Source organism: Rhinoderma darwinii, chromosome 2, assembly GCF_050947455.1.
Source record: "Rhinoderma darwinii isolate aRhiDar2 chromosome 2, aRhiDar2.hap1, whole genome shotgun sequence".
NCBI classification, from domain to species: domain Eukaryota; kingdom Metazoa; phylum Chordata; class Amphibia; order Anura; family Rhinodermatidae; genus Rhinoderma; species Rhinoderma darwinii.
In genome coordinates this window covers 51,121,797-51,136,759 of record NC_134688.1, presented here as the reverse complement: position 1 = coordinate 51,136,759, position 14,963 = coordinate 51,121,797, and the positions used below count along the sequence as shown (strand labels likewise).

General features: G+C 41.6%; 1 protein-coding gene across 2 annotated transcripts in view; it reads right to left on the bottom strand.

The window, feature by feature from the left end:
* Positions 1-14,963, bottom strand: part of LATS2 (large tumor suppressor kinase 2) — a 74,581-nt gene that overhangs the window by 20,763 nt on the left and 38,855 nt on the right. For both annotated transcript variants that reach the window (XM_075851638.1, XM_075851639.1), the window contains exon 3: positions 1,641-1,773. In XM_075851638.1, coding sequence (XP_075707753.1) covers positions 1,641-1,773 — 133 coding nt within the window. The remainder of the gene's footprint in view (positions 1-1,640; positions 1,774-14,963) is intronic.

The following is a 14,963-nucleotide window of genomic DNA, read 5'->3' as shown; positions in this document are numbered from 1 at the left end:
TAATAACGTCTCGGTTATCATATTAAACTGGAACCTATGTACATACCCCCAACTGTCCTGATGTTTGTGGGATGGTCTCATAAACAGACCTAAAAGGGGAGGGGTTTATGTAAATATGCCTCAGAGTGGGTGTTTCGGGGAGGGTTTGTGGTTATTCCTGGGCAGATCGGGGCAGGGCTTAAAGCAGATCTGGTGCCTCAATTTGCTGCCCTAGGCAAAGGCTAGCATATTACAGGTACAGGTTTATTCTCCCATTAGCCAAAAAATAAATAATTGTGCCGTTTGGCTAATAGGAGTGTTCAAAGAATACACTGGACTCCTAGTTATGAGCGCTCTGCTCGCCTTGCAGTGATTGACAGCTGACTGCGGTGTATCTGCATAAGCAGAGGCACGCCGTCAAATCACTTTGAAGATTTTGGGAAAGGTGGGGAACGCCTCTTATGAATACATTGAACTTATTACTATGTCCAGTGCATCAGGTGCGTGGGATAATCATCCGTGTAGCCGTAAGAAAGTATCTTGTAACCCTCATTTGATCAATTAGATGGGACCAGCTACCTATTCACAATGACATTTCCAGTATAGCCCTCATATTCTAATCCCGGCAAGTGCTTAAAGAGGCTCTGTCACCAGATTTTGCAACCCCTATCTCCTATTGCAGCAGATCGGCGCTGCAATGGAGATAAGAGTAACGTTTTTTTTTTAAACTAGCATTTTTGGCCAAGTTATGACCATTTTTATATTTATGTAAATGAGGCTTTCTAAAGTACAACTGGGCGTGTTTAAAGTAAAAGTACAAGTGGGCGTGTATTGTGTTCGTTACATCGGGGCGTGTTTACTTCTTTTTTGACTAGCTGGGCGTTCTGATGAGAAGTATCATCCACTTCTCTACACAACGCCCAGCTTCTGGCAGTGCAGACACAGCGTGTTCTTGAGAGATCACGCTGTGACGTCACTCACTTCCTGCCCCAGGTCCTGCATCGTGTCGGACCAGCGAGGACACATCAGCACCAGTTGATTCTGCAGCAGCATCAGCGTTTGCAGGTAAGTCGATGTAGCTACTTACCTGCAAACGCTGATGCTGCTGCAGAATCAAATGTAGCCTCTGGTGCCGATGTGTCCTCGCTCATCCGACACGATGCAGGACCTGGGGCAGGAAGTGAGTGACGTCACAGCGTGATCTCTCGAGAACACGCTGTGTCTGCACTGCCAGAAGCTGGGCGTTGTGGAGAGAAGTGGATGATACTTCTCGTCAGAACGCCCAGCTAGTAAAAGTAGTAAAAACGCCCCGATGTAACACACATAATACACGCCCAGTTGTACTTTTACTGTAAACACGCCCAGTTGTACTTTTACTGTAAACACGCCCACTTGTACTTTAGAAAGCCTCATTTACATAAATATAAAAATGGTCATAACTTGACCAAATATGCTCGTTTTTAAAAAAACAAAAAAAAACGTTACTGTAATCTACATTGCAGCGCCGATCTGCTGCAATAGCAGATAGGGGTTGCAAAATCTGGTGACAGAGCCTCTTTAAAGTCATGGGGTATTAAATACGTCCTTATCAGTAAAAGGGTTAAAAGACAAGATGGTTTGAGCATGTATGCAATGACTCAATTGTCCATATATTATTTTACCTGGTGATGTTTGTTTGATCACTTGGACAATCTGCTCATTTCTGGGGTCCAGATATCCCATCTTACTTATAAATTCCAGTGCTGCCTCAATGCTTCTGCTCCCGGTCTGCTTCAAAGCTCGTATTGCCATTTCCTAATAAAAAATAAATAAATATGATATTAATATAATACAAATAATGAGGATAATAATAATAATAATAATGATAATAATAATGAGGATAATAAAAAATAAATAAAATGATTAGGTAGTTAAATAATAATCAATAATGAGGCATTTAAGTATTAACTAGAATAATGAAAAAAAAAATGAATAAATGGAAATAAGTGCAACGGAAGTCAACAGTGGCATGGAGATTATATTCTAGTATCCTTCTGATGTTGCAGTAAATATCAGTAGACTCAAAACCCGTATTTATCACAACCGTAGTCACATAATGCTCCATGGCCGGACATCACACAACAATTCTTGATTTACCTCGCAGGCCACAGAGCGGATAAAAGTAAAGGCTGAAACATCCAATTTCAGCCACCCCACCCCCAATTAATCGCCCAGTACTTGGCCTTTATCTTTCATCCTCAGACAACAGCCAGTGCGGGCACATTGAATCTGGGAGATAAGCGGCTGCTCCTGATATTAGTTCAATTTACAGTTTTTGGACCAAGGTTTATCTACCAATTACATTTAAAAAGTGGCTTGAATGTTCACCCAGAAAAGAAAACGTGGAAGGAAATCTATAGAAAGGAGGTCCAATGAAACGACAACAAATATCAAGACCGGTTCAGAATATGACTTCAGGTTTCCATTCTGAATCAGAATGGATTAAGATTGTTTTGTTAGCACCGCTAAAATAAGAGGTGGTGTGACCGGAGGACACTGCATTGATGTCATAGGCAGGTTTACTGTAACCATCAATTAGATCACCACCAGCAATCCCACCCAAAGAACATGCAGTTCTCTACTTATTAACCCACTTCTAGTCTAGGACTAGAAAACCAAAAAGGACCAGATAAAGATTTAGTTCAAATTATTTTTTTGAGGAGCCTCGAGTGTCACAGACCTGTATTGTCAGGGGAATATCCGGCGATCTCCAGCATCTTGTACATAAAGCTCATCAGTCTTCGTTTACAGGGATATAGATTATTATGACAGTTGTTGGAGTCCCAGTTCACACGTTTTTTTGGCACGAATTTTGATGCAAAAACTGTGTCGGAATCCGCACCAAAAAATGGCTGAAAACACAACCCCCCCCCCCCAATTAATTTCAAAAGGAGGCAGAAGAGGGTTTTTTCCCCCCAGGTGGCTTTTAGCCAATTGCGGGGAAAAAAAAGTGGAATGTCTTTTCTTGCCGCGGTTACGCCTCTGACCTCCCATTCAAATCACTGGGCGGCAAAAAACACCTGTAGCACGCGTTTGAGCGTTTTTTATTTGCTGCATTTTTTTGCCCGCAGTCCTTGCATTAGCTTCAATGGCCGTGGGCGAAAAATGCAGCAAAAAAGTGCAGGAAGGTCAAAATCTGCCTCAAAATTCCTAAAGGGGTTTTGAGGCTGATTTTTTCTGCCTGCAAAAAAACTGAACTCGGCCTAACATTATACAGCGATTTTCTAACTATTTCAGAACCGCGTCCCGAGAGCAATAACAGTTTGATTTTTCGGATGCAGCTGTATGTGGGTTTTCTTTTTGCAGGACAAGTTGTATTTTTTAATTGCACCATTTTGGGGTACATGTAATAAATTGAAAAGCTTCTACACTTTTTTTTGGGGACAACAATTCGACCATTCTTTTTTCGGCATTTACTGTTCAGTATTACAACATTACTTATTCTGCATACTCAACTTTATTCTGTGGGTCAGTATGTTTAAAGAGATGCCAAATTAATATTAGTTGTTTTTTATGTTTTACTGCTTATACACAATGCAAACCCCTTTTTTTTAAATCAATTTGTTGTTTTTTTTTGTTTTTGTGTCACTGCATTGAAGAGCCATAACTTTTTTTTTTACCACCGCCCACAGTGTTTCATGAAGGTATAAACTTTTATTAATCTTTTTTTGGATGAAGGGGTTAATGAAACGCCACAATTCCGCAGGTTGTTTTCTTTTTGACATTTACTGTGTGTGGTATAAATAACGCACTGATTTTTATATAGTATGGGTCTTTACGTGTGCGGAGATACCAACTATGTTTACTTTCTGTCATTTTTGTTTTCCACAATAAAGCATTTTGTAAGGGGGTAAAAAGGTTTTTTGTTTTTTCTTAACTTACATTTTTTTTTCCCCTGAATATATTCTTGAAACTTTTTTTCTATTCCCACTGTGGGACTTGGACATGCAATAGTTTGTTTGCGTACATAATCCATTGAAGTACTTCTGTATCAGACTGTGTAGGGACACATGTAAAAAAAATAATAATAATGTTTTGTGAAGTAAAAAATGTAAAAAAAAAAAAAAAAAAAAAAGGGGCCACATAACATACCAGAAGTGTCTGTCTTCATAGTTCAATGAATGAATGAGGTTAGAGAAAACCACCTATCCGACGGTATCTCACGCAAAGGATTACTTCAAGTCACTGCTGAGCTAATCTGACTTCTAAGAATTCGGAAAAGAATTTTAGATTTATGGCTAAGATTACAAGCAAACTCCAGCTGTGGCGGAGCATCATGGGAGAGCGAATGCTGAAAAGATGAACAACAAATGGTTCTTTGTATGAACCTGTCAGTCATAGAAATGGAAGTACCGCCGACCATAACAACGCCGGAAGAGAAGGACAATTGAGAGGTGGAACAAATAAGAAAATGTATTGTTTATAAAATCTAAAACCATTTACTTTGCTGGTTTCTGGGATAAAGGGCACTAAAAATGTAAGTACCGTAGTTATTAAAACCGGTTTATTATGAGCAGTACCACTTTTTCTGACGTCAGTTTCAAAGGTTATTCCCATCTTTTAAAGTGATGCCATATTGTTAAGATATGCCGTCACTTTTTGGAGGAATGGGGGTCCGACTTCTGGAACCCCCACGGATGCAGAAAATGAAGTGGCCGCAACACTGATTTAGCGCTGCATCCCCTTTTAAGTTTTCACTGCATGGCAGCGCTACCGGCCACCTGGCTGTGCAGGGAACTGCAACACGGCCCCATTTCACTAAGGCTGCCTTTTGTAACCTTCCCATCTTATTTTATAATTGTGCCCATCACTCATCTTTGTACTTTTCACTCCATTGTCCTACAAAACAGCCTCCCACCTTGTTGGCTGCCCATCTCTCTGGGCAAGTACCAAATGCCTCACGGTCTACGATGTCTCCTTTGGGTTCCGGTGTGTCTCTTCTTTCTTTCCCTTTCCTATTTATACCTGCATTCTGTATTCCTCTTTTTCTTCTCCTCCTTATCCTTGTTGTTATTATCTAGGTCAGTTTTGTGATTTGATGATCAAATTGTAATTGTCGAAACACTCAAAAACATTAACAGCTCCCATAGAGGTCATCATGGAGCTTCCTCCCCAGAATGCAGCAATATAGTGGATGGCAATTGATGGATCTCTAGGTAGCCCAACTAGTGAGAACTATCAGATAACCATCACTTAACTAGCAGTATTTGACATTTCATAGAAACGGATATAACAAAGAAATGGCTGGACAGACTTTCTATTAACCGGATAAGTTTTATTTAGTGGGGATTTTTTTTAAGCCCTTTGAGAAGTAGTCAATTTTTGGATTTTCATTTTTTTCTTCTGTATTCCAAAAGCAATAAATTTTTTATTTTTCCGGTGGCATAGCCGTACAAAGGCTTGTTTCTTGCGGGACAAGTTGCATTATTTAATGTGCCATATAATGTACTGGAAAACCGGAAAAAAAAAACACTTTGTGGGGCTGAAATGGGCAAAAAAAACAGCAATTCCACCTTTGCTTTTGGGTTTCGTATTTACGATGTACAAGGTGCGTTAAAAAACGTCAAGTTGACTTTATTCTGTGAGTCAATATGATTACGGCGATACCAAATTTATATATAGTTATGTTTGTTTTTTTATAAAATTGGTAAAACAAACTATTTGTTAAAAACAAAATAGTATGTGGCAACATAAAACAGAGCCATAACTTTTTTATTTTTGTCAATTGAGCGTGTGCGAGCTGTAGTTTTTATTGGTACCATTTTGGGACACGTGACTTTTTGATGAATTTTATACTTTTTTTTGGGGGGGGGGTTGGGATCTAAGGTGACCCAAAAACAGCAATTTGGGCGTTTTTAATTTTCTTTTACGGCATTCACAGAGTGTGTTAAGAAACATTATATTGTAATAGTTAAGACTTTTACGTGGCGATACCAGTTATGTTAATTATTTTTTTCCCTTTCTTAACATCACTCTAGGGGGGAAAAAAAAAAATGGGACAAGGTTTTTTTGTTTTTTTTAAACTTTTAATATTTATTTTCTTGTACATTAAAAAACAAAACTTTAACTTTTTTTGTTGTTGTTAATAAGCCCCCCCAGGGGACTTGAACCAGCCATTGTTGGATCACTTGCATTACATACTGCAATACTAATGTATTGCAGTATATCGTTGTGACGATCTGTGGGTATGTGGACACACTAGGCCGCACCGCCGTCGCGCTGAGACAGCTGGCAAAACAACAGAGTACCCAATAATACAAGATCCAGCTCCAGGGTTCCTGAATAGTCCAGACAGTCGCAGTGGCTAGGCACAGATGGTACTTCAGACAGCAGATGACACCAGGTGTGGTGTAATACAGCAGGCGTGACCAGAGGAACAACACGACTCACACTTCTAAGGCACAGGAACAACGGAAGCACAGGATACAGGTACGGGAACAGGATAACACTAAGGGACCATTTGTAAGACTAACACGGGTAAACACAACGCTCAGGCAATGAGTGAAGGGGCAGGGCCCTTCTTATAGTACAGGGTGGTCATGGGTTAATTGGTCATTATTTTCATGTGCACACACTGGCCTTTTAAGGCCAGGCACGAGCGTGCGCACACACCCTACGGGACACAGCCGAGCAGAGCGGAAGTGAGCGCTGGCGTCTCCCGGGGAGATGCGGCCCAGCGCTCACTGATCCATGGCTGCGGCCGTTGGGGGGTGAGTAATCCCCACGGTCTGCGGCCATGGGCACTACAATCGTGATTTTGATAGCCTCCTATGAAGCACTTCATTAGGCCCCCAGGCTGCCATAACAACCATCGGCGCACCAAGGTTGCGTTGCAGGGGGTGGCCGATGTGCTGTCAAGAGGGGGTCACCCCCATTACTTTAACGGCTTAGTTGCTGCGGTCGCTATTGACCGTGGCATCCGAGTGGTATAAGGGGCGGAATCTAAGTAATCCCCAATTCTGCCTGTAGCAAATAGCCGACACCCACTCAGTATGGAGCGTGCTCAGCCTGTGAGCGTGATCAATACTTCCCCTTGGCGGCTGTCACGTACAGTTACGTGACATGTCACCATGGGGTTAAATGCTTTTTAAAGGGGAATGTATCTTCTATTTTGCTTATTCTATTTTCTGCGTATGATTCTGGTGGCGGCCATCTTGCCTGAGCTGCTATTAACAGCATTTAGGGATATGCTTTACAGCACTAACATGGACCTGTGAAGAAGAGGGGACCCACTGACTACTATAGGAGAGTTTTCTAGGCATGCTCTGTGACCTGTGCAGAAGTTCTTGTGCAGGGAGGGGGAGGAGGGGAAATGTGTCCATCACCTATTGTCAATGGTGGATCCTGTATTATGTATATAGAGGCGTTACCAGTGATTGTAATCCTGCCTGTGTTGACAATGAGACGACTGCGGAGAAGTGATCTCTAAGGAAGTGGAAGGGTCAGTCAGGTGAGGCTTAGTGGTCAGAGTAAAAACTGCAAGATTTCAGGATTATGTTTTAATATAGATAATGACATCGAAAATGTACATAAATAACAAAGATTCTTTATAAATATGTTTAACATAAAAAAGTGATTTGAACAACAGATCATTTTTTCGATGACATTTCCTTTAAAGTTGAAAAAAACCTCAAGTACTCAAGTCTGACCCATCAATATTGGAAGCGGTCATCGAATATATTGTAGGTACAGGTACCGTCCGAAAAAACAATTATTGATATGTAATAAATTCACCGTTCATGCTAATAACGTGGTATTGTAATCCGCAGGTTATAGTCAGGCTTTATACCCTTTCCTGCTATTGAAGACAGCGGCATTTTAATATTTCCAGTTCACTTTCACCACAAAAGATTATCTAGATTGAGAACATATGTCACACAGAGTTGGAGGGGTGTAATGCATTTTTGTGGAACGTGCACTCTACAAGTCATCATTCCTGCCATTCTCTTCTGAGAACGCAAACATTTCATACCTGCTTATTAAAGACAGATTTCTAAGAAATGCTGCGGGTGAAAAGGGTCCATCAACTGCTTCACTTTTATGAAATAGCATGCCTAAGTATTTCAAAGTGATATTACAGCAAAATAATGTATATCAGAGAATTCCCACCAAACTAAACTTCAGAATTCCTGTGATTCCTGTGAACTTTCAGCTCTATATTATAGTTAGGGGGGATTCACACGAGCGTGTATTCAGTCCGTGCGGGCCGCGTGGTTTTCACACGGCACGCATGGACCAATACAAGTCTATGGGGCAGTACAGACAGTCCGTGCTTTTTGCGCAGCGTTTGTCTGCTGCGCAAAAAGCGCGACAGGTTCAATAACTCTGCGTATTTCGCGCATCACGCACCCATTGAAGTCAATGGGTGCGTGAAAACCATGCAGGTTGCACGGAAGCACTTCCGTGCGAACCGACTGAAACAGCGCACCAGCTGTCAAAAGGATGAATGTAAACAGAAAAGCACCATGTGCTTTTCTGTTTCCTAACATCCAAACGGAGTGTCTTTGCGATGAGCGAAGCCGGACAAGCGAACCGAACTTCACCGGGTTCGGCCGAACTCGTTTTGGCCGAACCCGGCAAAAAAATTATCGGTACGCGACGTCAGGAGATAGTCACTGTCCATGGTGCTGAAAGAGTTAAACTGTTTCAGCACCATGGACAGTGACTTCCGATCCCAATATACATGAACCTGTAGAAAAAAAAACGAAGTTCTGACTTACTGATAACTCCTGGCGTCTTCCTCCAGTCTGACCTCCCGGGATGACAATTCAGTCCAAGTGACAGCTCCAGCCAATCACAGGCCAAGCACAGGCTGCAGCGGTCACATGGACTGGCGCGTCATCCAGGGAGGTGGGGCCCGATGTCGAGAGGCGCGTCACCAAGGCAACGGCCGGGAAGTTCTCGGTAAGTACGAACTTTTTCTTTTTTTTCAACAGGTTTTTCGAAATTGTGTTCGGCATTCACTGTCGAGGGTGCTGAAAGAGTTAGCTCTTTCAGCACCTTGGACAGTGACGGGCGTCGACTAGCCTCATCTCTATGATGGCGGCTGCACGAAAATCACGCAGCCGCGCATCATACACGGATGACACATGCAGCTGTCAAATGTTTTCTGTGCGCGCAAAAACGCAACGTTCGTCTGTATCTGCCCTTAACTATATGGCTGGAGTCACACGTGGCGTCATTTTAAGCCACGGATTTGGCCACAGCGGATCCGCCATAAAATCCACATGTTCTATACGGTGATTACATCTGCAACAGAGGATCCGTCAGTAATCTACAGTGCAAATTCTGCCATATTTGACTAGAAGTGTAGTGCAGCATCCAGCGATATTCTTCTAGTGAAAATGACGGACACCGCAATGAAACCCGACAAACCCAACTATAAGTCCTGTGGACTGCTGCATATTTCACCCTTTGCAATGCACATGCAGATTTTGCAGTGGAAGCGTTTCAGCCAAATCTGTGGTGTAATATTATTCCATGTGTGAATGCAGCCATATATCTGTGAAGTGAGGGGGAGGGGGGGGGGGTGGAGTGGCTGCCAGACACATCCGGCACCATTCATCACTGTGCATTGCTGAACAGGACTGGCACATAATTCAACATTACCAATCCTCTTTTTCATCGAACAGTGAGAAGTAATCATGGTCTGACTGTGCACAGCTCCAGATCTGCCATACAAAAATCTATGTGTTTAGTCAAATTCTAAATAAATGAGCATTAGCATTTCAGCTCAAGAGAAAGCCATGGATATACGATTGATGTGGTGGTGGAAGAGCAAATCATGGATCTGGATGTAAGTAGTAGCAGCAATAGTGACATTTCTCAGCAACAACCAGTCACAGACTAACCACTGCCAACTAGTCGCCACCACTTTCAGGCAAACTAGAACTAAGCAAAGTCTCTTTAGGGAAAGTGGCTTCTGAAATCCGTAAAAAAGATCAATGAAAACGTAAAGGAGAAGAACAGATATGTGAACAGAGCCTAAGGAACCAGTGCAAAGATTTAAAGTGGATGTCCCAGAATCAACAATTATCACCTATACACAGGATAAGTGATCATTGTCTGATGGCTCAGTGCCCCACCACTAGGACCCCCACCAATTACGAGAACTGGGGTGCTGAACCTCTGTCGTCCTAACACCACCCCCCCCCCCACAGTGAGATGGAGCTTGAATGGAGAGGCGGTCGAGCAATTGCCTGCCCCTCACTTCAAGGTCTATTGGACTGACAGAAAAAGTAGAGCGGTGTATTTGGCTGTTACCGTCATTCCCATAGACCTTAAATGAAGCGGCAGCGCACATACTCGACCACCGCTCCAACACCCTGTTCCTTCTCACTACTCAATCACAGTGAGGAGGACATTGAATGGAGAACCCCATTCTCACAATTGGTGGGGGTCCCAGTGGTCAAACAACTATGACCTATTTTGTGGATAGCTGCAAATTGTCGATTCTGGGCATACCCCTTTAAGTCAAGGGGAATCAATAGTGAAAGTTCGTGTTTATACACAATAGAGACATTTTGATAAAATATGTTACAATCATGGTCACCATGTTCACTTGCTCTACAGTTGCTGCGTTGGGCTACGTTCACGTCTGCGTCAGAAGCTCCAACATTTGACGCAAAAATTAGCAATGCATGTAAGTCATGCAATGGACCTGGCATGATGTAGTGAATATAGTAGCTTATAAACAAAAGCCATGGCGCAGATGTGCATAGAGCTTTCATAGTACTTATCCAGTAGTCTTTGGGGTAGGTTGAACAAACAGAAGACAACCACCTTAAGTGGGTTGTCTGGGTCTAGCTAAATAAAGCTTATCGACTGTATAATAAAAGTTCCACACCTATCTTTGTGTCTCCACAACAAATAGGTACAGATCAGCAGCACAGGATCAAGAAAATCTAATTGGGTGCACACCTCTTAGGTCACAGTCCAAAGATGACCCCTCAATTTAGACAGAAGAAAGTGAGGCAGCACAACCAAATATTTGGAAAAAGATCCTTTTATTCCACGGGCGACGTTTCAGCTCAGTGTGACGTTTCAGCTCATGCTTGAGAAAGGCTCACACTGAGCTGAAACGTCACACATGGAATAAAAGGATCTTTTTCCAAATATTTGGTAGTGCTGCCTCACTTTCTTCTGTCTATCTTTGTGTCTCAATTACTCGCCATTTCAAGGAACGAAAAAAAGTTATAAAAAAAGTTGCCAAACTTTTTGTTATACAGTGAATGAGAATATATATATATATATATATATATACATATACATATACACACACATACACACACACCTCAATGGATTAGAATATCATCAAAATGTTCATTTATTTCAGTAATTCAATTCAAAAAGTGAAACTCATATTGTATAGATTCATTACACACAGAGTGATCTATTTCCAGCATTTTTTTTCATTTAATGTTGAAGATTATGGCAAACAGTTAATGAAAACCCAAAATTTAGACTCTCAGAAAATTAGAATATTGGGTAAAAGTTGAAGATTGTAGACTCCTGGTGTCACACTGTAATCAGTGAATCAACACAAAACACCTGCAAAGGTTTCCTAAGCCTTTAAATGGTCCAACAGTCTGGTTCAGTAGGCTACACAATCATGGGGAAGACTGCGGACTTGATAATTGTCCAGAAGACAGTCATGGACACCCTCGACAAGGAGAGGAAGCCAAAAAAGAACTCTGTGAACAGCCAGCTTCTTTAGCAGAGTGCTGTATCCAAGCATATTAATGGAAAGTGGAGTGGAAGGAAAAAGTATGGTATAAAAAAGGTGCACAAGCAACAGGGATAACCGCAGCCTTGAAGGGATAGTCAAGAAAAGCTCATTCAATAATCTGGGGGAAATTCACAAGGAGTGGACTGCGGCTGGAGTCAGTGTTTCAAGAGCCACCACACAGACACGTATCCAGGACATGGGCTACAACTGTCACATTCCTTGAGACAACGTCAGAAGCGTCTTACCTGGGCTAAGGAGAAAATGGACTGGTCTGCTGCTCAGTGGTCCAAAGTCCTGTTTTCAGATGAAAGTACATTTTGCATTTCATTTGGAAATCAAGGTCCAAGAGTCTGGAGGAAGAGTGGAGGGTCATCAATCCAAGTGTCTTGCGGTCCAGTGTGAAGTTTCCAGTCAGTGATGGTTTGGGGGCCAGGTCATCTGCTGGTGTTGGTCCACTGTGTTATATCAAGTCCAGAGTCAGCGCAGCGTCTACCAGCAGATTTTCTAGCACTTCATGCTTCCCTCTGCTGACAAGCTTTATGGAGATGCTGATTTCATTTTCCAGCAGGACTTGGCACCTGCCCACACTGCCAAAAGTACCAATACCTGGTTTACTAACCACAGTATCACTGCGCTTGATTAGCCAGCAAACAAGCCTGACCTAAATCCCATAGAGAATCTATGGGGTATTGTCAAGAGGAAGATGAGCGACACCAGACCCAACAATGCAGACGAGCTGAAGGCCGCTATCCAAGCAACCTGGGCTTCCATAACACCTCAGCAGTGCCACAGGCTGATCACCTCCATGCCACGCCGCATTGATGCAGTAATTCATGCAAAAGGAGCCCCGACCAAGTACTGAGGGCATATACTGTACATACTTTTCCATAGGCAAACAGTTCGGTATTAAAAATTATTTTTGAAATTGGGCTAATTTAATTTTCTAATTTTCTGAGAGACTAAATTTTGGGTTTTCATTAACAGAACGGTTAGTCATAATCATCAAAATTAAAAGAAAAAATGCTGGAAAGAGATCAGTGTGTGGAATGAATCCATATAATATAGGAGGTTCACTTTTTAAATTGAATTACTGATATAAAATTAACTTTTTGATATTGTAATTCATTGTGGACGACTAGTATATATATATATATATATATATATATATATATATATACACACACACACACACACACACACACACACACACACACACACTACCGTTCAAAAGTTTAAGGTCATTTAGAAGTTTCCTTATTTTTGAAAGAAAAGCACAGTTTTTATCAATGAAGATAACATTAATCAGAAATGCACTCTATACATTGTTAATGTGCTAAATGACTATTCTAGCTGCAAACGTCTGGTTTTTAATGCAATATCTACATAGGTGTATAGAGGCCCATTTCCAGCAACCATCACTCCAGTGTTCTAATGGTACATTGTGTTTGCTAACTGTGTTAGAAGGCTAATGGATGATTAAAAAACACTTGAAAACCCTTGTGCAATTATGTTAGCACCGCTGTAAACAGTTTTGCTGTTTAGAGGAGCTATAAAACTGACCTTCCTTTGAGCTAGTTGTGAATCTGAAGCATTACATTTGTGGGTTCGATTAAACTCTCAAAATGGCTATAAAAAGAGAGCTTTCATGTGAAACTCGACAGTCTATTCTTGTTCTTAGAAATGAAGGCTATTCCATGCGACAAATTGCCAAGAAACTGAAGATTTCCTACAACAGTGTGTACTACTCCCTTCAGAGGACAGCACAAACAGGCTCTATCCAGAGTAGAAAGAGAAGTGGGAGGCCCCCGCTGCACAACTGAGCAACAAGACAAGTACATTAGAGTCTCTAGTTTTAGAAATAGACGCCTCACAGGTCCTCAACTGGCAGCTTCATTAAATAGTACCCGCAAAACGCCAGTGTCAACATCTACAGTGAAGAGGCGACTCCAGGATGCTGGCCTTCAGGGCAGAGTGGCAAAGAAAAAGCCATATCTGCGACTGGCTAATAAAAGGAAAAGATTAATATGGGCAAAAGCACACAGACATTGGACAGAGGAAGATTGGAAAAAAGTGTTATGGACAGACGAATCGAAGTTTGAGGTGTTTGGATCACACAGAAGAACATTTGTGAGACGCAGAACTGAATAGATGCTGGAAGAGTGCCTGACGCCATCTGTCAAGCATGGTGGAGGTAATGTGATGGTCTGTGGTTGCTTTGGTGCTGGTAAAGTGGGAGATTTGTACAAGGTAAAAGGGATTTTGAATAAGGAAGGCTATCACTCCATTTTGCAATGCCATACCCTGTGGACAGCTCTTGATTGGAGCCAATTTCATCCTACAACAGGACAATGACCCAAAGCACACCTCCAAATTATGCAAGAACTATTTAGGGAAGAAGCAGGCAGCTGGTATTCTATCTGTAATGGAGTGGCCAGTGCAGTCACCAGATCTCAACCCCATAGAGCTGTTGTGGGAGCAGCTTGACCGTATGGTACGCAAGAAGTGCCCATCAAGCCAATCCAACTTGTGGGAGGGGCTTCTGGAAGCATGGGGTGAAATTTCTCCCGATTACCTCAGCAAATTAACAGCTAGAATGCCAAAGGTCTGCAATGCTGTAATTGCTGCAAATGGAGCATTCTTTGACGAAAGCAAAGTTTGAAGGAGAAAATTATTATTTCAAATAAAAATCATTATTTCTAACCTTGTCAATGTCTTGACTATATTTTCTAGTCATTTTGCAACTCATTTGATAAATATAAGTGGGAGTTTTCATGGAAAACACAAAATTGTCTGGGTGACCCCCAAACTTTTGAACGGTAGGATATATATATATATATATATATATATATATATATACATATATATATATATACATACACACACACACACACACATACATATACACACACACACACACACACACACACAAAGTCAAAAGAGCATTACTATATAAAAAGGGAATGGGATAAAAGGCTATATCCTATGTAATACGATGCAAAAAATGGGTAGCACCTCTTGATATTCAGGAGTGTTGCCTATTTTTTGCGTCGTAGATCAATAGATAGACACACACACAAGACTAAAAAACCCATCTTTTATGTTAGCCACCAACGGCATAGATGGATCCTCCTACACGACTACTCAATTTTAAGATGCATTACATTTCAGGTGCTATAAAAGAATTTAAAAAAATATCACATATACTGCTCAGACAATA